Source organism: Nilaparvata lugens, chromosome 9 (assembly GCF_014356525.2).
Source record: "Nilaparvata lugens isolate BPH chromosome 9, ASM1435652v1, whole genome shotgun sequence".
Classification (NCBI taxonomy): Eukaryota; Metazoa; Arthropoda; class Insecta; order Hemiptera; family Delphacidae; genus Nilaparvata; species Nilaparvata lugens.
The window spans coordinates 27,409,007-27,433,699 of NC_052512.1; the positions used below are offsets into that span (position 1 = coordinate 27,409,007).

General features: G+C 36.1%; 1 protein-coding gene across 1 annotated transcript in view; it reads left to right on the top strand.

Moving 5' to 3' along the window:
* Positions 1-24,693, top strand: part of LOC111051414 — a 149,401-nt gene that overhangs the window by 79,415 nt on the left and 45,293 nt on the right. Inside the window, exons 4-6 of the mRNA XM_039435722.1 lie at positions 2,295-2,507; positions 19,349-19,493; positions 23,052-23,256. Of these exons, the coding sequence (XP_039291656.1) occupies positions 2,295-2,507; positions 19,349-19,493; positions 23,052-23,256 (563 nt within the window). The remainder of the gene's footprint in view (positions 1-2,294; positions 2,508-19,348; positions 19,494-23,051; positions 23,257-24,693) is intronic.

Here is a 24,693-nt window from a genome sequence, read left to right on the forward strand (position 1 = left end):
CATCAGTTCAATCCATCCAGTTCTCATTTATGATAAATAGCCTTCTCCCGATGTGCTGAGTAAGATTGTTCCTCTTGACTTTGCTTTGAAATCAAGCATTGAAAAGTTGAAAAAATTGAGGGGGTCCTTGGTCCCTACCAAGGTAAATTCTGTCATATTTTTCCCTTTTTTCATTACTTTCAATTATTGTCAGACATATTTCAACATCACTATACCGTTCAGTGTGACTGCAGATTTTTTCAAAATTTTCTCAAAAAAATGAGGGGGCCAGGCCCCCTATTGAGAAAATCCATGTTTGTCTGTGCAAGGCAATGTTTAAGGATCTCCAGATCCGATTGAGTTGGAATTCCAAACTGTAGCGATTCACCCTTGATTCTCCAAGAATTGAGGGGGGTAGAATTGACCCTGAAAATGAAAATTTCGTAAAATCAATGATTTTCCCGATGCCTGCTAGTACTCTCACAGACTTTCTGATGAAAGTTAGTATTGTCACATGCCCCAGTTTGGCTGGGAATTTTTCAAATCTCCATTACAAAAAAACTTATGGTAATTTCGTTCTCCCCCCCCCACAGCCCCTGGAACAGGGTCGAAATTTTATTGTGAGGATCAAGTAATGTTGAGGCACTGAACAAAAAATTTCCTTTGCACTTTGCTGAGAAATAGGCGGTTCAAAAGTTGAAAATACTGGGGGGGTCCGGGAGGACCCCCAAGATGAAATCTGTTATTCTTGCTATTTTTATTCACTTTTTTATCACTTTTGATCATTTTTTGACATATGTCAACATCATCTCACAGTTCAGTGTGACTGCAGATTTTTCGAAATTGCCAATATTCATACAGCCCCCCTCGAGTAGGGTAGGTTAGGGTGTCAAGATCAGGTTTAATAGTTTAGGAAGGTTATTTCAGGTAGGGTGGCTTAGGTTGAGTAGGTTGGGTAGGGTGGGGTAGGTAAAGTAGTTTAAGTTGGGTGCAATAGAGTAGGTTGAATAGCATAATTTATGTAGGGTGGCTTAAGTGGGGTAGGTTGAGTAGATTAACTGATAGAGGGTTGAATAGGTAGTTGAGGTATAAGAGGATTGATAGGGTGAGATTGGTGGGATTGGTTTGGTAGGCCATGTAGAGTATAGGCTAGGTTCAAGTTTTGAAATGGAAATTTCGAAAAATCCATATTTTCGCTGGAGCCTGCTGGGACTCCTAGATACGTTCCTGTGCTGGGTAGGATAGCAGTTCAGTAGTTTGAGTTTAGTGATTGCAGTATTGAATAGTGAACTCAAAAACTGCCATTGCATCTCTCATATGTCTTCCCATACAATTTTTATATAATAAATAGCCCCATTTCAATGTGCTCAACATGATAGTCTCGTAACATGTTTCTTATGTCTTTACTATGAAAGTGAACATTGGTTGGAAAGTTGGAAAATTTAGAGGGCCCCGAGTAACACCAAAAATTGAATCTCTTGTATTTGATATCTTTTTCTATCCCTTTTGTGATCCTCACGTATGCTATTCAACAACCTAACAACGTCCTGCAAGCTCAACTCACCCTCAGCCGGTGTAGTTTCAAGAGCTATGCCGTTCTTTGGAGCAATCGTCACAACGCCAGATTTTCTCATTCTGATGCATGTACTTGAGATGGTCCATTGTGAGATTTACGCACTTGGCATGAACACTCGCATGACAGTCATTGCAGGTGGTTGAATCATTCATTATTAGCATCATGAAAACGATTTCAAACATATTTTACAAGACATTTTCGATAGCGCAGTCACAGTCTCAAACACACTTCTGAACATATGGAATGATATTACATGACTATTAACCGTTTCAATATTATATGAATGTAAACTCAAAGTGAAATATAATTTCAAACAAGCACAGTCCACGTAACTTTCAGTCTATCATCTGACAGTTGCCAGATAAGAGAGCGCCCGCACAAAAACAACCTTCCTCTCCCGCTTCTCGATCATCACTGAGGATATAGAGAATGTTAAAAGATAAATACTGTAGGAAATGATGTGAGCTTCAAGTCTCATGAAGACTGAATGGTCACATCTCTGAGACGCATGGTTTTTGATATATTATATATGCAAGAAACCAAAACATTGTACCTTTGAACCACCCACATCTCCTTAGCATAATGGTTGGTTAGCAGTGAGGAATCCTGATAATGTTCACCTCCTCACGTCCTTAGAACTTGAGTATCGGAAATTGATACCCAAACTCTGCCCTTTATAACCTTTCTATGACTGGACTAAAACGTTCTTTTTCATTGTACTATTTTGGTTTCTGTTTAGGGTGGAAACAAAGCAATGCAGTGTATTTCCGGGAAGACCCAAATGTTTTGAACCCATAAAGCAAATCAAAGGCACCGAACAGGAAATAACAAGCTTCATCAGTGTAGAAACTGTTACAACTATCAATAGAGGAGAATCAGTAGCGATTTCTGGCGTCAAAATCAGTGGTGTGCGTGATGATACCACAGTTGGCGAGCGTAGTTCAAGGGTCTGGTGAGTACAAATTTGTTTGAACTTTTTTCTCATCATCATTATAGCACCCGATTAGTGACTGAAATGATAATGGTTATTCTCTTCTATTCTCTAACCCCCTATCTCTTATCGGTCAGAAAGCCAGGACGACTAAGACGTTACACCTCTCAGTTTGCTGATGCTACCTGGTCATGGGTTTGAATTCCTCTGATAGGCATAGACGTTTGATCATCTCATAAAATCAATTTCGCATTTGCATTTTCCATCACCCACGACGAACAGGCAAAAAGCTTATGAGGGCATTTTCCGCGAAAAAAGACAAAATACTTGTAAATCTTAACGGGGTTTTCTGGCTGGGTTCGGGAAACACCCAAAAGGATTTTGAATGAGCCACAGCGAGGATGGTCTGTTACAGAAACTGATTTGTTTGTCAGAATCGCAGGTGGCGCATGAACAAGCACATCCTTGATTCGTATTGAGACAAAGTGGAATGTTGGCCTTTCTTTGAAGCCAAAATATCTGCAATGCTAATACCAGTTTTGCAATTACAATACACTGAATAAAATATCTGCAATGCTATTACCTGTTATTGATTGATTATTTATTTCGTGTGCAGGTCTGAAGAAACCCATTACACAATAGAACAAAGAAAATACAAAGCATGTTATACAATTAATAATACAAGAACAAAATACGAAGCATGATAAATATAAGTATTACATCATAAGATATAGTTCGATGCCTGAATTAATTGAATGTTCTTACAACTTTCACTAAGATTAACAATTGAAAATAAAACTGCAAAAACTGAAAGGAAAAAAATGAAGAATGGATATGTTACATGATAAAATATTAAGACAAAAACTTATAGGAAAAAACAAATTATGAAGAAGATGAGATGAGAGAATGCAGAAAGACAGAAGAGGGTTGAAAATGAAGAGAAACTTGTCAAGTTTTCCAAAAACACCAGACACACTGCAAATTATTATAAACCTATGAAGAGAGTAATATTGCCATGTTCTGCCCTTCATGAGCTTGGAAAAAACTGCACACCTGTACTTGAATTCCACTGCTCGCCATTGATAACTATTCAAATGGTCATAGAGTCTCCTTTAAAAAAAGGATAGAGATGGAGGGAACACAATTCTTCCTGGTAGCCCATTCCATAGCCTTGAAGCCGTTACAACGAATGAGTTGTTGAAGATGGCAGTATGGTGCGGCGGTATTTGAAGTGTGAAGCAATGAGACCTTGTATGGCGTCCAGGATTTACATCATTCAACAATGTGAATGATTCAGAGAGATACACTTGACCCTCCTTCATGATCAGGATTTTGAAGACTAAGCACAGTAAGAAAAATTTCCTACGTTCCTTCAACTTAAGCCAACCTAGATTCATGAAAAGTGGTGTAATATGTGCATCTCGTCTGGCATCAATGCAATGTACTGCATAGTTGAACGATCGCTGCAACCCCACATCCAATTCGTTTGTGAGATTGTTGTAGACCACACAACAATAGAAGAGGAATGGTACGACCAGAGAATTTACCAGAGTCACTCTGACAGATCTAGGGAGGAAGCTCTTGATTCTTTTCAATTGATGCATCCCCCCAAACACTCTGTTGCAAACATGAGTTGTTTGCTCACGCCAACTCAATGATAAATCAATAAGTTCTCCCAATATCCTAATGCATTCAGAATAAGGAACAATATTACCCCTGATTACAACATTTTAGCCAACTATATCCAACTGATTCATGAGTCTTGGGTAATCAATCAATATACTTTTTGTCTTTATAGGACTTAATGCTTACCCATATGCTTCAGACCATGATGCAAGCTCAGCAATGTCCAAATTGGAATTTTCAACAGACAAGTGAAAGCGACCAATAGGGAAATGCATGTACATAATCAGATCATCAGCAAACATGTGATAAGATAAGAATGAGATAATCATGAGTACATTATTCACGTGAATAGAAAAAAGGAGAGGTCCCAGAATGGATCCATGTGTACCCCTCGGGTTACTAAACACCAAGAAGACATATTGTTTGAATGACCCATTACAGCCTGGCAACGACCTTTGAGGTAGGATGAGAGCCAGCGCACAGCTAAATCAGAGAAATTACATTGGTGTTTAAGCTTGTTCAGGAGAATTGAATGATCAACGTTATCGAACGCCTTGCTATAATCGAATTGAACAAGCAATGTACCATGCTTCCTATCCATTGCAGCTCTTATATCGTCTGTTATTTTGATAAGAGCTGTGCTTGTGCTATAATGTGGACGGAATCCTGATTGGAATTTTGCAAAAAAAAGTTGAAGCGGGACAAGTGGCCAACAACTTGCTTGTGAACAATTCGCTCAAAAGCTTTGGAGATTGAACATAATAACTGAATGCCTCTAAAATAAAAAAGGAATAGCTGGATTTCTCTTCTTAGGTATAGGGATCACTAAAGAGCACTTCCATAATTCATAAAACACTGGACTGTAGAGAAAAATTAAAAATGTGTGTTATACGAGGCAATATTATTGGAAGTAACTTCTTATAAAAAGTGATTGGAATATTGTCTACTCCCATGGAATTTTTAGTGATCGACAGGATGATGTTCGCGATTTCAGTTGGATATACATAGGAGGAGAAAAGGACCTCGTCTGGTAATAGATGTTGGAACTGCTTCATCAGCTGATTACTAGTTATGTCAATATAATCATTTGTTGCAGGATTTTGAGAGTTTAAAAAATGATTATTGAGCTCTTCTGGGGAGGAATTCAACACCAAGCTACGCTGCTTCTCATTACAGCCACAAAGCTTACGAACATTATTCCATAAGGAAGAAACAGATTTACTGCTATTGAACTGATCATAAAAATAGCGCAACTTGACATTCCGACTCAATGACTTTACCCTGTTACACAAATTTCTAAAAATATTAAAATCGGCCTCACTACTAGATCTCTTGAACTTTCTTCTGGCTCTGTCTCTTTCGTTCCTAGCACCAAGTATTTCGTCATTGATCCATGGCACAGACTTTTGTTGAGGTTGAGCTGTACAAATAGGTGCATGTTTATCGAAAATATCGAACAACATCTGGTTGAAGACAGAAACCTTATCATTTATATCGAAAATATTACTGATATGATACCAAGAGAGGTTGATTGCATCCTCTAGAGCGCTGTTTACATCAAAACGTTTGAAGTTCCTATAAGTGTATATGCTACTAGTGGAAGTCTGTCTATTCAAATTGTAAATCAAATAGATAAAATCGTGATGTGGAAAACAAGGAGCTTAAGCTTGGTCGTAATAGGTGACAAGATCAATATCACTTACAATTGCTAGATCCAACAATGTGTTTGAATTAGGAAGATGATATATGTTGGCAATGTATCATTTACAAAATGGAGACTCATTGATCCGACCATTGTTGAAAGCTGAAGTTGTTCTCAAAGTTGTTTTTTAGCAGATCGGAGTTGAAGTCACCAACAACAATTATATGTTTATAAATATGAAAGTGGTCCAAGAGAGCATTTTCTAGCAATGATGATCGGCCCGCATTCGAAGGACAGTACACAATACAAATGAGCAGCGCAACAGTATCAACAGTAATTTCAATAAGCAAAAATTCTGGAGAATTAGGATACGGTTGTGGAGATGACTGTAATAATTTGGGCGAGAGGGACGAACGAATATATGCAGCCACTCCTCCCTTAGTCTTCCCAATCCTGTCGTTTCGCACTAACGAATAGCCATCAAACATGAAAATGCTATCTTGCAGTGAAGGTTTTAGCCAAGACTCGCTTACACCTATCACATCGAAGCTAAGAGCCGAAAAAATCTCCTTAAAGTCATTAAAATGACCCGGTAGAGACTCAGCATTAAAATGACAAATCTTCAATGACAAAGGATGCTCATTCTATTCATTTAATTCCATTGATATCCATGACCAGATGAATCAATTGAAAATCAAGAAGCATGCAGTACGGTGGATTGAGTTGAAGAAAAAGATAATGGCAATATAAATGAATTGAAGCAGTGAGTTAACTAGTGCTTGAAAAATAATGGAAGTAAAGAAAAAATGTACAGTATATGTTAATAATGATAATATTATATAATAAATCAATTAATAATAAATTTGATGTAGGTATTACAGTCTACTAAATATTGCTATCAATTGTTATCTAAAATTTTTGCTAATTGTCTAAAATTGCTAATTGCTATATAGAATTGTTGCTAAAAATGTTATCAATCACACATGAGATATAATATAATTGAAGACACAGTGTCGACAATAGACAATATCTCACTCCTCAATTAAAGATATAATAATATATAGTTCTCAAATATTGACTATGTGACGTGATACAATTAGAGCCAAGCATGTAGAGCAAAAATCCTGATGCATCCAACTTATGGGATTTTTGTATTGAGGATTACAAGTAAGTATTTTGATGAGATACATTGATTTCGGTGATAAATAAGAGCTATTATGTATCAGCGGGTGAGGATAGAATTATGAATAATTTCAATCCAGCCCACAAATACATCCACTGATTCCTATTCCGTGAAATCCAGTTATGAGACTAGTTATTCTAACGATTGTATTGGATTGGCGCTTAACAGAATACGACGTGTCAAAAAACAGTAACTGAAGGCTTCTATAAATAAGAGAGTATAGGGTTGTGTTTGTTCGCAAAAACATGTCAACTTGTTGATTGCATACCGGGAAAATGGAATGATTTAGATCTCCAAATTTTGCACATTTTAAAAATATCAATCTTGTGCACCTCGAAGCCCAAATTTTCCTCCTAGAATTTTTATAATCCAGTGGAACAGTCGTTTTGATTAAGGCCTTTTCACACAGCACGTGGCGTGCGTGGCTGGACGCACGCCATGCCGGCCACGCTAGCCACATGCCAATTCACACCGCCACGACTGTTGCGATGCTATACCGGCCACGTTTCCCGTCAGTATGCAGGAAGATGTCAACTCCGACGGTCCCGTGGTGTGAATCTGGATTTTCTTGTGGCTCACCTTGGTTTGATGACTCCAGCAGCAGCAGTAGTAATGATAATGAGCTGGTTTTATTGTATTCGGTGACAGCACGGGACCAGTGGGTACATCCAATCAATAAAAAAGGAAGACCTATGGCGAATTTCATCATTTTTAATGCGCGACCTTGAGGCTGACAATGATAGTATACGTTCTATACGATAGTATACATCTAGTATACTTTCTGCGCATGCTCGGACCAAAACGTGGCCGGACACGTTTGAAAAGTTCGCTCAGAGAGCGAACGGTAGCCACGCGTGGCTAGTATAGCAAGCGTTGCCGCGTGGCCGTGGCTGCTATGTGAATCGCTTCATTTGATTAGCTGGGAAGCGATGTTTTGAAAAGTAGCTAGCGTGCGTCCAGCCACGCACGCCACGTGCTGTGTGGAATGGCCTTTACGAGAGTATTGCTGTATGTCTACTAGTTCCATTTTCATGTTTTTAATATGATTTTTTAGTTCGGAGTTTTCAGCATTGAGTTTCACACAGTCTTTTTTAATGTACTTATTCTCCTCTTCCACACTTGTGACCCTGTTTCGCAGCTCTTCCAAACTAGTCTGCAATGTGCATAATTTATTTTCTACTGATTCGAAGCTCTTTCTATTTTCAGCTCTAGTTTCTCTCATCATCTCCGTCATAATGTTTTTCAACATCTCCATCATCGAGGTGTTATCGGTGTCGGATGGATTATTTTTTTGCACACTGACCTTATTAGTACAATCGTCACATCGCCACTCTTCGATCGCTTTTTTAGACATAGATGCTAATTTCCCGGTTGTTCTGATTCGACTACAGGTTACGTGCCAGAGAGAGTTACAATTAGGGATGTCAATCCCGGGACTGATTTCCAGTCCCGGTATTTCGGGATTATCTAATATCAATCCCGGGATCCCGGGACTGATCCCGGGATTGGCAAAAATCAGTTTAATGCATTTTTAACCAATTGTTCCTCCTCAATTACATGTTCAGTAACGGTGTGTGGAAATGAAAAAGGGCCCATTAAAGAGGGAGAGGCTATTATTAAAATAAAAAATATACTTGGGAATAATATTAAAATTGAACATTCTATTTCTATAAATGTTTTCAAGATTATAGGAGTAACTGTTTTATTCCATGTCCTACCTTAAATTTGCTGTATCCTAGATGACAGTGAGAACTGAGGAAAGCAAGATAACTCATCAGAGTCTTTTTTATGTAGACAAAAGCATTTCTATCCTACATCAGGACGGGACAGAGCTCACACTTTAATTACGTCAAATACTGTAAAGTGAATTAATATTACTTGAATTAATGATATTAATAATAAAATAGAATACTTTTTGTAAGACCGTAACTCCATACCGACCAAACAACGCGAGAACTGAACCACTACACTACTAAATGAAATTTCGTAGAGCAACTATAATATTTACTTCAACCAGATATTCTACTTATGATAGAGAGAGAGAAGAGGTGAGGAATAAGTATTAGACAGAGAGTGAATCGTTAGTGCTTTTTTATTTCTGATTTCTGAAGTCTTTTCAAAGTTCGAAATGCATTTCAAGGAAATGCCATCAGCACTATTGCAAATATTGCGCCGTCTAGACTGGTAATTGCGGTGCTGTGTAAACAGAAACAAATGTAGAGGCATAACAACCAATCAACAACCATTCTGCCAATAATTATGCGATCTAATAATGCGAATTCTATTAAGCCAGTAAAGAGTAGGCTACAGTATACAATCATTATTATGTATACTATAGACCTTATTATTATGTAACTGTAGACTGTGCCTGTAAAATAAATTAGTCAAACACTTAGAACGATAAATTAGTTAAAGAAACTCATATTCATCACCATAAATAAAGTCCATATTGAATTGGTTTTGGAAAAATATGATTCACAATTTCAGGTTTCCAATCCCGAAAATCCCGGGATCGACGCTGAAAAATCCCGGGATTGTTAGGTATCAAAAATGGACCGGGATCCCGGGATTCGGGATCCCGGGATTGACATCCCTAGTTACAATTCACGCACTTCGTCACTTCTTTAGAGTCAGATGTATCACGGTCGCACTTCGCACAATTCATTGTAGTGAAGTCCCACAATCAGTTCACAATACTTGAGAAATTATATTTTGCTTAAACAATATTGAATTTGAGAAACAGTGTAGTTATTGCTGTACTATTGTGGTAAAACAGTCAGCAAACATGATAAGATAAGCCAGGCAGAACAACGGAGCACTTTACCGCATGACCTTCCGACTCGGCGTACCGACAGAACAGTACCGATGATTATGTTTAGAGAGAGAGAGAGAGAGAGAGAGAGAGAGAGAGAGAGAGAGAGAGAGAGAGAGAGAGAGAGAGAGAGAGAGAGGAGAGAGAGAGAGAGAGAGAGAGAGAGAGAGAGTGAGAGAGAGAGAGAGATGATTGAGTACTTTATTTATGTAGATTACAATATATACTGGCTTATACACTTGTATACAATAGCTTACAATACAGCAAAGTTATAGATGAATTTACATAATATAGACTAAGAAAATAATTATTGAACTGTATATGATATGAAAAAGCAGTTTGTAATATAATAACTATAGATAATAATCATATTGTTATGCATCTACATAAATTGGCGGAGCTTTGGACATATCAATGTCCATTCTTTGGGAAGAATATTAAAAATATCCTCCCCACTAACTCTCTACCAAAACGTTAATTTCGTTATTTAAACTAAGTATTTATTTATTAATGGAAATATTGTAAAAGTTTTAATCAATATGAATATGAAGAGAAAAAAACAAAAAATTGATAAAGTAAAATAATTATATAGGTAGATAAGATCAAATAATTGATTAATAAGATGAAGTAGGCTGAAAGTAGATCAGGGTTATCAAATTTCAGTAATATACAGCAGTATGCAGTGGATAATTGAAATAACATGAGTTTATATAATATATATATATATATATATATATATATATATATATATAAAAATATATATATATATATATATATACAATTAGTTCTATAACATGGTTTAAAGGTTTACATGGTTTAAAGAGAGAGAGAGAGAGAGAGAGAGAAGAGAGAGAGAGAGAGAGAGAGAGAGAGAGTATAGATGTTTGTTATGAGATTTTTTCAATAGAGTGAGATTGTTTTGGTGAATTTGCGTATTTATTTGAATTATCCTATAAAAGTAGCAGGGCCCAGGACCCTAAAAACATGGTGGTGGCAGCGCTACTGGAGAGCACTGTCATGCTCGCCACGCACGCCACGCACGCCACAAGTGGTGACTTAGCGGTGGGATCCGAACTCTGAAAACTTGTTTGAAGTGTTTCAACCGTGAAAGAACAATAAAACTAGTCTCCGAAAGATAATATAATACTGGTGCCAGGATGGTTTCAAAGTTCATTGCTAAGTGTTACTAAATAAATTTTGATCCTTTTTTGAATGTGTTCACGTGATCGTGTTGAACTCTTGATTATATTATGTTTTATGTGTTCCTATAGTTTGTGAAGATGGAGAGATCTTTTTTAACTGCCAAATAATGAACAGTATGAATTTATTTCTACATGCATTTTGTCAAAAGGCGAAATTTCATAGACTCATAGTTCATTATATCAAATCCGTTCAGTAATATTTTCTGAAAAATGTTGACATCTCAAAAATGATCCAGCTAAAAAATTAATTGAATTCAATTTTAATGATAGTTGAACAGTGATTTCGGAAAATTATTCGGATGAAATATGAAATCGGGCGCGATTGTTGAACTCTGGAAAGCGGAAGTGACTTGAGTCAGTAGAACACGGGCAGCGAAACGTTGAGGCGGGGATTGGCAGAGGTGCGACGTGGGCTCCCTCCAACTTTTGGGTGTTGGCGAATACGTCACCAGGTTCATCGCTCTCCAGGCTATGCGACTCCATAGAGACTGTCGCTGTCATTCTACCAGCTGTTCGGTAGACTACAGACAACTGTAGTTATCACAGACAACTGTAATAACATGGATCCACTGGGGCAATCTACGATGGAGATGAAGACATCAACAATTAAGTTTGGTGAGCAATTTATACAGCTATTCTTATATTGAAAATATTATTTTTATATTTATTGGATTATTGTGTTAGAGATAGACTTCCCAATGAATTAACTTCATGATAGGAAATTGTTGGGTCTACATTCAGTTTAGAGCTCATTTAAGAGCTAATTCAGAGCTCATTTCAAATTATCAATGTTTATTTTATCCTGAATTAATCAGGTCAGATATCAATATTGTTCATTATAAAATCATATAAGATGTAAAGATTTCAGGAAATTTTTTAGGTGACACAGAGCTGATAGATTGAATTTATTGTTTCATGAAAGCTATTTATTCATGCAAATGAAAGGTTAATTATAAAAATTTGAAATTTTTGAGAGAGTTAATTTTGAAGTGCGGGAAGTCGAAGTTCAAGCTACTTTTGAAGCTCTATCAGCTAGATTAAATCAACTTAGTATCACACTGAACGAAACTGTTAACAGAGACCTAAATAGAACAGATACAGATTTAGTAGATGTAGAACTTGTTACACCCCCTGAGCAAAATGTAAAACCAAATTTTCATTCAGTTAGCAGTATTCGAACATTCGATGGAGAGCAGTCAGATCAAATTCATTATTTTCTTGACACTGTTGATGGAATCTCTCAATTGTGTGGCTGCTCAGAATTTCAAAAGATACAAATTATCCGATTGAAACTCACTGCAAGTGCATTATTGTTTTTCAAGTCAGATGATAGGTGTTGGAATGCAGAATCTGCAGCTGAAATTAGAGCAGCTTTGGTTAAGCGTTTTGGTGATAGCCTACCAAGTCGCTATTACTATGAACAATTGGCATCAATCCAACAAAATAGAGAAGAGTCAATTGAGAAATATGCAGACCTAGTCATTAACATTATTGGGAAGACGATTAGATTAACAGCAAGTGATGAAGCTAATAAAATACTACGGAAAGAAGCTGATAGGAGAGCCATGGAGTCATTCCTAAGAGGATTACTTGGCGAAATAGGGAAACAAACTCGTATCAAATTCCCAACATCCTTCAAAGAAGCAGTAACAACAGCCATAGCGACTTTCAACCTAGATTAAAAACCCTCCCAAAATGAACAGGAACCATCTAGAAAAGTATTCAGCACAATAACTCGAAAAAATTGTTATAACTGTGGGAACACACCGCTAGAGATTGTAGGAAGAGAGTTTTACACACTAACACTCAACAAGTGGGCATTAGAGATTTTTGTGAGAGAAAGGGTCATCTAGAAATTGAATGTAGAATGAAACAATATTCCGCAGATAAATTGTGTAACAATTGCAACAAGTGAGGACATCTTGCACACAATTGTTGGGGAAGTGTGGAAAAGATAAATGATAACCGAAAAGATCAAGAAAAGTTGTTAAACGACAACAAGGAGCTCAAGACCGCCGTTGAGAACCCCAAACATAAGTGAATTCAGATCACTTTTGTAACAGGTCTGGACAGGCGAGACGAAGTAAGCCCAAAATTGTAACTACATTATGCCAAAATAGTGCCGAAGAACTAGTTGTGGATGGTAGTATTGGTGGAATGGAAGGAAAGATTGTAGTTGATACGGAAGTACAAGTATCCCTCATCACAAGACAAATCGTAATCGTAACTAGCACAATTACCTCAAGCAACATTCTTAATAGAGGCATCGCTGGAGCCCTTATGCGAGTGCATGGGACAGTGAGGCAATTTATAAAACTGAATGGGATGGAGGTCAAATATGACTTAATAGTAGTTGACTTACCAGACACCTATATTGCAATCCTGGGATATGATGTTCTCAAAATTAAAAAGTCAGTCATAGAACTTGATCGTAGTATATTATTTATGGAAGAAAGGCAAGTTGCACGACTTTATGAAAGAAACAGGTCCAATGAAGATTACAAGAAGAGTGGCTATATGAAGGTTGAAAAAGAAAATACTTAATCGAAAACTATGAGTATGAAAATTGGAGGAAGTACTCAAACAGATTTTATAAATTCAGAAATAGAAGGAAAGTATATCCAATGAAAACCGATAACTTCGAAATTACCCTCACAATCGTCAGTTCATGTTAATGCGTTATTGTAGAACCAATCTAACAATACCTGCTAGGTCAGAGAGAGAGAGTAGTACGGATCGAATCGGGAAAAAACAATAAAAAATTGAAAAATGAATTACAAAACAAAGTAATAATAACAGAGCCTGTAACAGTTGAAGTTCATGGGGTCTAAATAGCTCGAAATCTTCCTGAAGTAATAAATAGTATATGTGTTGGACTGAAGTAACAAATGTAACCAATGAAGATTTAACATTATATAAGAACACATCAATTTGTAACGTTGAAGAATCTCAATCGAGCAATGTTGAAAACGATGCTAAATATAAAGAATTGGAGCTAACTGGAAAGAGAACAGAGGAGTTTACAGCGAAATTCGAAGGAAAATTGAGTCTTTTGGATAATGAAGAGAGAATTAAGATGATAAATATACTTTGCAAATATAGTGACATTTTTAGTCTTGAAGAAGTTGAGAATTTAGGCTGTACATCAACAATAGAACACAAAATTAATACTGGTGATTACTCCCCTATTAATAAAAGACCGTACAGGGTACCACATTCACAGAGAGATGTTTTAAAGAAACTTATACAAGAACAGCTAGACAAAGGGATCATTGTGACCAGTCCATCACCCTGGTCAGCACCAGTTATTATTGTTCCGAAAAAAACCATATCCTGATGGTGTTATTACATACAGAGTGTGTATCGATTTTGGAGAAATTAACAGTATTACAGTTCCAGAAGTATGGCCTTTACCTGATATCCACGAGACATTAGATTCATTAGGAGGTGGCAAATATTTCACAGCACTTGATATGAGCTCTGGATTCTCCCAAATCAAAATGACCTGAGAGTCAAGAAAAAACTGCCTTCAGTACTCCTGATGAACATCATTAATATACAAGAATGCCAATGGGACTTATCAATTCACCAGCAGTGTTTCGAAGACTTGTAGACTTCACCTTGTTAGAATTGCAAGGAAAAGCATGCTTACCGTACATTGATGATATTTTAATATTTAGTCCTACAATAGATCAGCACACTGAAGATATTGCCAAAGTATTGGATAGATTTAGAGGAGTCAATTTGAGTGTTCAATTGAAAAAATGTCAAATTGATAAACCAGAAATAAGTTTTCTAGGTTGCATAGTCACCAGGGATGGAATCAAGCCATGTCCTAAGAAAATTGAAGCAATCAAAGAGTTTCCCCGACCTAAAAATGAAAAAGAGATCTGTGGCTTTGTAGGTTTATGCAGTTATCACAGGAGACATGCCTCAAAATTCGCCGAAATCGCAAAACAGCTTACAAAATTAACTAAAAAGAATAAAAATTTTCTTAATTAACTCAAGAAAAGTCAATCACAAAGCTGCTACTTATTTATCCAGATTTTCCCAAAGCATTATTATTCTCAGCACAGACGCCAGTGATTTTGCAATTGGATCAATTTTAGCTGAGGAAATGAATGGAGTTGAACATGTTGTTGCATGCATGCATCTGAGCAGACAACTCAATTCAGCTGAACAAAATTACAGTGTAACAGAACGAGAGAGAGCTATTAGCAGCTATGTGCGCTGTTATAGTATATTTCGCACCTAGGGCCGAAAATGAGACTTTTCCAGCTCGAAATCGGGTTTCAAGTCTGAGGCCGTAGGCCGAGGACTAGAAAAGATTGAGAGCCGGAAACACATTTTTGCCCGTGGTGCGAACGCTATTTTTCGCCACACAGAAAAATAAAACAATATAAATATATGAGAATAATTGTTTATTAGGCACTTCCGAAAGCAAAACTGGAAGGTCATAGCTCTAGCAAATCTGAGGTCTGAATATCAGGAAATTGTCCAAGTTTTTTTTTTTTATTCTGATTTGTCTAAATAACCTAACATATTATGTTCAATTATGTTTTAATGTGGTCGGTTGAGTTTATACTTTTAAATTCTTTAAAATGACAATGAGATGATATAATTATGAATGGTTTGATTCTTAAATAATAAACACAAATAATGAAAAGTTTTTTGATCAGCTGTTTTAGAACACTTGAAATTTGGCAAATCAGAATATCAACAATGCTTCTTGTCGTCGACTGCGGAAGTTTAGGTTAGAAGTTCTATCCTACTCTGAAAATCGAATTTGAATAGCTTATAATATATCTTATCTGTATTTCATTCATCCAAATAAAATGATAGTATCTTATGGCAGGATACTGTATTTAATTCTGGAAGCATAAACTGATTACGTTTCATAAACTATTTGTAAAAACGTTCAGCACCAAGGATTTGGCCAAGTAGTTCCAAAATTATCCAACAGGTTTCGTGATAAACGCAGTACTATGATGAGGTTGGAGGTTAGATTCAATTATACTCTGAAAATTGAATTTTAATAATTTATAATATCTTATTTGTATTTCATTCATCCAAATAAAATGATACTATCTTATTGCAAAATACTTTATTCAATTCTAGAAGCATAAACTCACATCAAATCAGAATCAGCTGACTTCAAGGTTATTTTACAGCCCTAGGGCACTACCTCCGAGAAGGTAGAGAAATTAAATTGTTTACGGAGGTAGTGCCTAGGGCCGTAAAAATTTTACCGGCCTGGTCAGAAAACAATCATTTTCGGCCTCCATATGACGCACGAAAACCAGCTCATTACATCCAAGTGGGGCGATAAATATTTTAGATGTTACCTCTATGGTCGATCATTCACTCTGTATACTGATCATAGTGTTATCAAGTAGCTTTTATCACATCAAGTAGACTAACCAGATGGGCTTTGGAGTTGGCTGAGTACGATTATAAAGTAATTCACAAGCCTGGTGTTAGAATACAGTTGAGAATCTTCCATTGTTAGACTTGGAAATCATGAGAGAGAAGCAGAGAGCAGAAGAAAAGTGTCAGCGCCTGCGAGAGTATCCTAGTTTCAAATTAAGTTCATAAGGGATACCAAGAAGCCTTCGACAGAAAGCTATTCGTCTCCACCATGATCTTCCTTATGCCGGTCATGGGGGCATTGAGAAAACAATTGTTAGAATTCAAGAAAAGTTTTATTGGCCTGAAATGAAGAATGATGCAACTAATTTCATAAGAGCGTGTGAGGAATGTAGTAGAAGAACAGATTACAGAAAATCGAAAGCACCCTTAGGAGAATTCAAAGAAGTGACTGAGTTTGGATACAGACTGTCATGTGATATTCTATGGGTTTAGAATGAGAGTGGCTACATTAATTTATTATCTGACTCATTTTTCTTTGAAATTACTTGCTTCGAAGTAAATTGAAAAAAAAAACAAAGAAATCAAATCGCAAACCCCCCAACTTTTTACATATATATTTTTTTATCTAGAAATCTGTTCCGTTTATTGAAAAAATGAATGGAAGTTATATTGTAGTCCATAATGTAACGACTTTACGAATTACGTATAATATAACTGTTCCGGATCAATGGTTACAGAGATAATTGATTTTCCGTGATTTCCTGCATTTTTCAACTTTGAGGGGTGCTGGGGGGGAAAGCTCCAAGGGGATTTCTTGGGACGTTTGGAAGAATGACCCTCTGAAAGGGTTCTATCGATGGTGAGAGATTCAGCTTTTATTAAATTTTCGGATCGAAAAACCTTTATTGACTGGCTAATATTGGAAAATTAGAATAATCCAAGTTTAGAGTAATAGGAAATTGTCAATTTATTGCTGTATTTAGTAATATATGTGCAATAATTATTATAAGCTTGATACTGGTCGTAGTTTTTGTGTTGTCTTGCAGGAGTGCCTTTAGCGAACGGACAGAGAGGCCAGAGCAACAGAGCCACGGGCACACCACCATCCGAGTTGAAGGAGGCGGTCACCTCGAAAAGATAATGCAGGAGACAACATTCGGCAACGACACTGCCTGAGAGTCAACCCAACTGTATTAAAATCGCTGGGTGTTCAAAAGTGACCAATTTGTGGTGGGAAAATAATGGTTAGCAAGTTGAAAACGTTATGTGGGAGAGCTTTATGGAATCCTAATGTGTTAAGATGGACTCTGCTTTGCTCTGTGCCAATAATTTATTATTCATAAACTTAGACTAGACTCATCATTCAAATGTATAACTATGATACTCTCTCCTTAAATTTTATGTTATTAATTCTCAAAATGTTGATGAATTTGAAAATGTATTTAACTATATTGTCAAGATTTAAGTGTCATTTGATTTCAACTTAGTTTAAAGATGTGCCAGTAAATGTATATGCCACATCTTTTTCATGCGGAGGGGTGATGTAACAATTCAAACACCCCGCTGCCATAGGATATTAATTATTAGAATAGCGGAGTCATCACTCAGGCCACCAAATTGGACTTTTGAACCGGTGAGCTGAGAGAGTGATGACCGCGAAGAGGCGAAACTAGAGGGAGAACGTTCCGAGGCGCGCTAGAGGAAGGTTGTGCGTGAGATAGTGAGATGCAGTTTTTAGTAATGTGATTGAGGAATGATTATGCTTAGAGAGAGGGAGATAGATAGATAGATAGATAGATTTTATTTCACAATTGTTACTAGGCTTGTCGCCTATGGTAACATGGTTATAAAATTACAGTTTTACAAATTCTTACAAATCTTACAAAAAAATTACAAATTCTTATCATTTACACAGCTACATAACATAAATTATTCTATTACATTCTCATAATAATAAGAGATATGATAATACATAGATAATAATTCTATATAACTCTAAAAAAAAAAATTAACAAAGAATGTAAGATGCATAATAATACATACAATAAACGAAAATAAAATGCCATTGGATATTATGATTTACAGGTATTAGTAGGTGTCAATCAAACGCTCCAATACTCCAGCAAAACAAGCAAAAGAGAGAGAGTATAGATGTTTGTTATGAGATTTTTTCAATAGAGTGAGATTAATTTGGTGAATTTGCGTATTTATTTGAATTATCCTATAAAAGTAGCAGGGCCCAGGACCCTAAAAACCTGGTGGTGGCAGCGGTACTGGAGAGCACAGTCATGCTCGCCACGCACGCCACATATTCATAATCAATCAGCTGACAAGTGGATTATTCATTGCACGCATTACACAGAAGCCAGAGAACAGGTGACACCAGATACTTGTGTATGAGAAAATATTGAATGAAAAAGACTAAGAAATTTTCAGAAACCACTGATTTATTGATAATTAGAAAGACCGGTTTCGGTTATTACACCATTGTCAATCTCTGATAAACTGAGTTCATCAGAGATTGACAATGGTGTAATAACCGAAAACTCAGTTTATCAGAGATTGACAATGGTGTAGTAACCGAAATCGGTCTTTCTAATTATCAATAAATCAGTGGTTTTTTGACAATTTCTCAGTCTTCTTCATTCAATATGAATAATTACCACAATATCAACTTCTCAACTACACAAATAATGTATGAGAAAACGTGAGGTCTACTGTTCAAAGAGCTACTACTACTCTGTGTGGACAGAAGTCATAATTATATGCTCCCACTTCAACACATCATAAGGTCCCTCGCACAATTACATAGGAACTGGAGTCGAGATACACTACTCCTCAGATGGGTATTGGTTTGAAAGAATAATATACCTATGCACGTTTCTGTGCATATTAGCTGTAATACGACTTCAGGTGCTTCTTCTTACTCTGGAAGATTTTCGCTGTTGAGCGAAAAATTTTCCTTTTCAGAAAGAATGATATTGACACTTCAGTCTTCACATGCACTCATACCCAATTCTTTTCAAGGTGTTATAAGGATACTAACTATGATGATACAATACATGGAACACAATTTTGGAAATCAAATGGAACAGACTGGAAAAATGTAACAGATTTGGATGCAAAAGATTTGGTTATAACAACAAGACGAGAGAAATGGACATGCATCCAGGTAAAACACTTTCTAAAACACATAAGTGGAATGAGATGATTATGAAATGAGTATATGTAAAAAGAGGTATAAGGCAAAATCTAGAATAACGTAGAGCTTTATACAGGGACATTCTCAATGGACCAGGTTTCACTCAACATGAATAAATTATTTGGAAAATAAATAATATATATTGAATAAATAAATTTGGAAAATATATATTTCCTACAGTTACGTTGAAAAGTGTCCATTGCTGCACTGATTACAGAACGCAAAGAATCACTTTTCCGCTCTAGTGCGGGAAAAATTTTTCTGCACTCCAGATTTGCAACATGGCAACGCAAAATACTTAGTAGGTTATATGGAGCAACAGTGCAGCAAAATCAAAATGAAGTTGGTAACAGTGACTGCTGTGGCTGCTATAGTGAGCAGAGGTGCAACCAAGCACAACGCGCTAATTATTACATTATATATTATAACCAAGGACAACGAGAACTTTAGGATTTTAGGATTAAGGTTTTTATCAATAATAAATTACACAGAAAAAAATTTTATGCATTTCAGGCAATTTTACCCATAATTACCCACTTTTCATATTCAATGGTAACTGTAGGAAAAACTTAATGTGAAATACGTGCGCAAAGTTCCTCTGCTGCACTCAAGAAACCATTCCGCCCTCGCCTACGGCTCGGGCGTAAACGTTTCTTTCGGTGCAGCAAACTGTCACTTTGCGCACTAGTTGCACAAATAACTATTTCGATGTCGAGAAATAAATTATAATGATAAACTATGAAAACCTGTAGATAATAAAAAATGACATTAATAATTAATACTGTACATGATGTGTTCAAGATGACTGTAGGAGGTCTTCTGTTCAAAGAATAATCATTTGAGAATGATTCATGATTCTATTGTAATTTATAGGCATGATAGTCCAGTCAAAGAAAGGTTATAGAGTGAAATGTTTGGAAGACAATTTTGGACCTCCCAGTTCTGTTCAGGGTAGTTAGGAGGTAGACATATCAAAAGTTCCCACCACTACCCGCTGTGCTAAGGGGGTGGGGGTGGTTCAAAGGTACCATTTTTTTGGTTTCTTGCATATAACTCGAAAACTATGTATCTTACAGACATATTTGTTATACACGAAATTAAAGCTCAAATAATTTCCTACAATATTCATTGTACAACTTTTCTTATATCTTCTCTTGTTCTCAAGATATCCGCTCTTGAAGGTGTGACGTTTTTAAAAAAAACACACTTGCCTTCAATTTTTTCTCAAATCAAAATGCATTTATCGAGAACAAATTGATTGAGCACTGCTGCTTCAATCAGAGCTATTCCTGGGAGTAGAGATGGTTTTCATTTTTCATAAAACAAACTTTTATGACGAGAGTTGCTTCTATCAAGTGATCCTATTCTATCAAGACTAATTTAATTTTGTTTGTATATCCGATCGCGATAACTACTTAAACAATTTCGATGAAATTTTAATAATTCAGTAGACTATGATATTTGGAGGGTATTTTAGAACTTGTTTGAATCTGTTTGCAAAGAATGAGAAAATTCGGCCAAAATTTAACTTGGGCGGAAGAAAGGGGTCATTTATTAAAACGGCCAAATAGCTGTTGTTCATTCCCAATATTCTACAAAATTCACTGCAATTGGACTACTATTCTACAGAGCACTTCCAACACATCAATGATTGATCGAATGATTTGAATCATGCCAAGTTGTGGCATAATCTCAAAAACGATTATAACAATGTTAGTAGAGTTCACAAAAATAATCTTATCTTTCAATTTCCGTAGCGAAGCACGGGTGCCCTGTTAGTAGACTATAATTGACAAAGGAATTTGGAGGGAATGTTTTGAACACAATTTTCGACTTTCAGCTTTGTTAAGACTTGTTAGGAGAAGAAAATATCGAAAGTCCTCATTCCTAACTCATGTCCTAAGGGGGATGAGAGTGGTTTAAAAGTTGCATTTTACAGCGTTTTGCTCCCACGCTCATATCTTGAGAACAATGCGTTCAACTGACAAAACTAATCATTTTAAAATGAAACTTGGTAAATTCTCTACACTTTTTGTTCTGTAGAATTTTGTGATACTCCCAACAGTTCCCGAGATATTCGCTCTTCAAGGTATGTAGTTGTTAAAATGACAGGTTCTTATCCAATGTTATGCTTTTTCAGGGCTTATAACTCCTCAACAATGCATCGTAAGAACTGATGCTTATCGAAAGTTTGTAGTGCATTAAATCCTCTTCGAAATGATGTTTTATTCCACTAATCCAAGTTCTTCTTTCATTGTTATAGCAGCTTCAATGTAGGGGGTGAAATTTTCATTGCTGCATCAATATTGATCGTTTGACAATGACATTTGAAGGGGGTGTCTGTGAAACAATTTTTGACTTTGCAGCTTGATTTGGACTAGTTAGTGGGTGAACATTCCAAAAGTGCGCAACTTTATCCTCTCTGTTGAAGGCGTGGAAACGCTGAGTTGACACTTGTTGCAGCAATGAAAATTTCACCCCCTACATTGAAACTGCTATAACAATGGAAGGAAAACTTGGAATAGTGAAATAATACATCATTTAAAACAATTTCAATGCTCTACTCACCTACAATAAGCATCATTTCTCACGATGCATTGTTAGAGAGTTATAAGCCCTGAAAAAGCAAAACATTGGATAAAAACCTGCCATTTAACAACTACACATCTTGAAGAGCGAATATCTCTGGAACTGTTGGGAGTATCACAAAACTCTTCTGAACAAAAAGTGTAGAGAATTTATGAAGCTCCATTTTCAAATGGTTAGTTTCGTCAGTTGAACGCATTGTTCTCAAGATATGAGCGTGGGAGCAAAACGCTGAAAAATGCAACTTTTAAATCACCCTCATCCCCTTAGCACGTGAGTTGGGAATGAGGACTTTTGATACTTTCTTCTCCTTACTGGTCTTAACAAAGCTACAGAGTCAAAAATTGTGTTTGAAACATTCCCTCCAAATTCCTTTTTCAATTGGTCTATTGTTGCAAAAATGGAGATTTCACAATCAATGCTAAAGCTGCTGCAAAAAGTGTAGAAAAACTCGTAAAGTGTGAAATTATACATAAAATTGAAAAGAATTCAATGCTCTATAAGTTCATAATCAGCTTTGATTTCTCCAATCAATTTTTCAAATGTTATAAGAGCAAAAATTGGAGGCAAACATGTATTTTCAAAAATGTCACACCTTCAAGATCTGATATCTCGAAAACTAGAGAAGATATAAAAAAGTTGTGCAATGAATATCGTAGGAAATCATGTGAGCCTCAATTTTGTATGTGTCAATTATGTCTGTAAGATACATAGTTCTCAAGTTATATGTGAGAAACCAAAAAATGGTACTTTTGAACCACCTCCACCCCCCTAGCTCAGGGGATAGTGATGGGGACTTCTGATATGTTTACCTCCTTACTACCCTAAACAGAGCTGCGGGGTCAAAAATTCTCTTCCAAACATTACCCTTTTTTGAGCATTCATTGCCTGGACTATAAAGCTTCTGCTTTCCAAATTTCCAATTAGGCTCTTGTATTCCAGGGAATACGAGAGACATCAACAGAACTCTGCAGGATGGTAACTGAGCATCTGACGAAGAAAATTATTGGTAGAGTCAATTACCCAGTTGGTACTTACATTCATAAAATTCCAATTCCACGATTACGACATGATGAACAACAAATGTACAGAGCTGCTATCAGAGAGATAAAATATACTGATACTAGTTTCGTTAAAAAAAAGTATGGTAAGCTATTACAATTGATTTCATCAACTTTTGTTGACTAATAATCACAACTAATTTGTCAATCATTTATTTTGAGTTCTAAACATTATAGTCTGTATAGTGGTTTCACTATACTTCAAGATAAAAATGTAATGGTGATTTTTCTGGTGATTCAGGACAACTCTAGATGACAAACATATAATTTAATATTGTTGAAAATAAGTAGACCAATGTATATCCTGTGTCATCTATTTATTTCTACAGTTTCATTCGAATAGCGACTAATAGAGCCTCATGATAAAACATCTGCAATATTTTATCTCTGGATATGATGACCAGATTAGCATCTCAATGCCAACACACTCTCTGCCAACACTAATGGGTTTTCTTCAAGATGAGGTCTCTCTGATTGAAAAAAAAATTCAAGTAATTCTTTAAACTAGTTTTCATGGAAAAATGTATGTTTTATTCATGATAGATGGATAGGGAAAGTTTTAAACACAATTTTAAACTTTGTAGCTTTACCGATTAGGAGGTGAACATATCGAAATTCCCCATCCCTACCCCTTGTGCAGAAGGGATGAGGGTGGTTGAAAAGTAACACTTTTCAATGTTTTGCTTACACGTTTATATCTTCAGGAGAATGTGTTCAATCGACATGACTAAATATTCAAAAATAAAGCTTGATAAATCTTCTACCATTTTTGTTCAGTGGAGCTTTGTGATATTTCCAACAGTTTTTGAGGTACACGTTCTTGAATGTGTGAAATTGTTAAAATTACAGCTTTTCTTCCTATTTTGTACTCTTTCAAGCTTTATAAACTCTTCAACAATGAATCCTAGAAATGGATTCTTATCGTAGATTTGTAGTTGATTTCGCTTCAATTTGATGTATTATTTCACTATGCCATGTTTCCCTTCCATTGTTATAGCAGATTCAATGTAGGGAGTGAAATTGTTTTCAATTTTGTAACAATTGATTATTTTACAATGATACTCGCGAGGAATGTCTGGTACACAATTTTTGACCTTGTGGCTCAATGGAGACTAGTTGGGAAACGAGCATAGCAAAAATGCGCATCTCTAGCCCGTCTTTTAATGTTGTGGAACCGCTAGGTTGACACTTTTTGCAGAGTTGAAAATTTCACCCCCTATATTGAATCTGCTATAACAATGAATGGAGAACATGAGAGAGTCAAATAGTACATCAAATTGGAGAGAAATCAATAGTCCACAAATCTACGATTAGCATTCATTTTTAATATGCATTATGGCCGAGTTATAAGCCTTGAAAGAGCACAAAATAGGAATAAAAGCTGTTATTTCAACAATTTCACACTTCCAAGAACGTATATCTCGAAAACCGTTGGAAATATACCAAACTCCACTGGACAAAAATTGTAGAAAATTTATCAAGCTTCATTTCTGGATGAAGTAAGTAAGTAATGTCGATTGAAC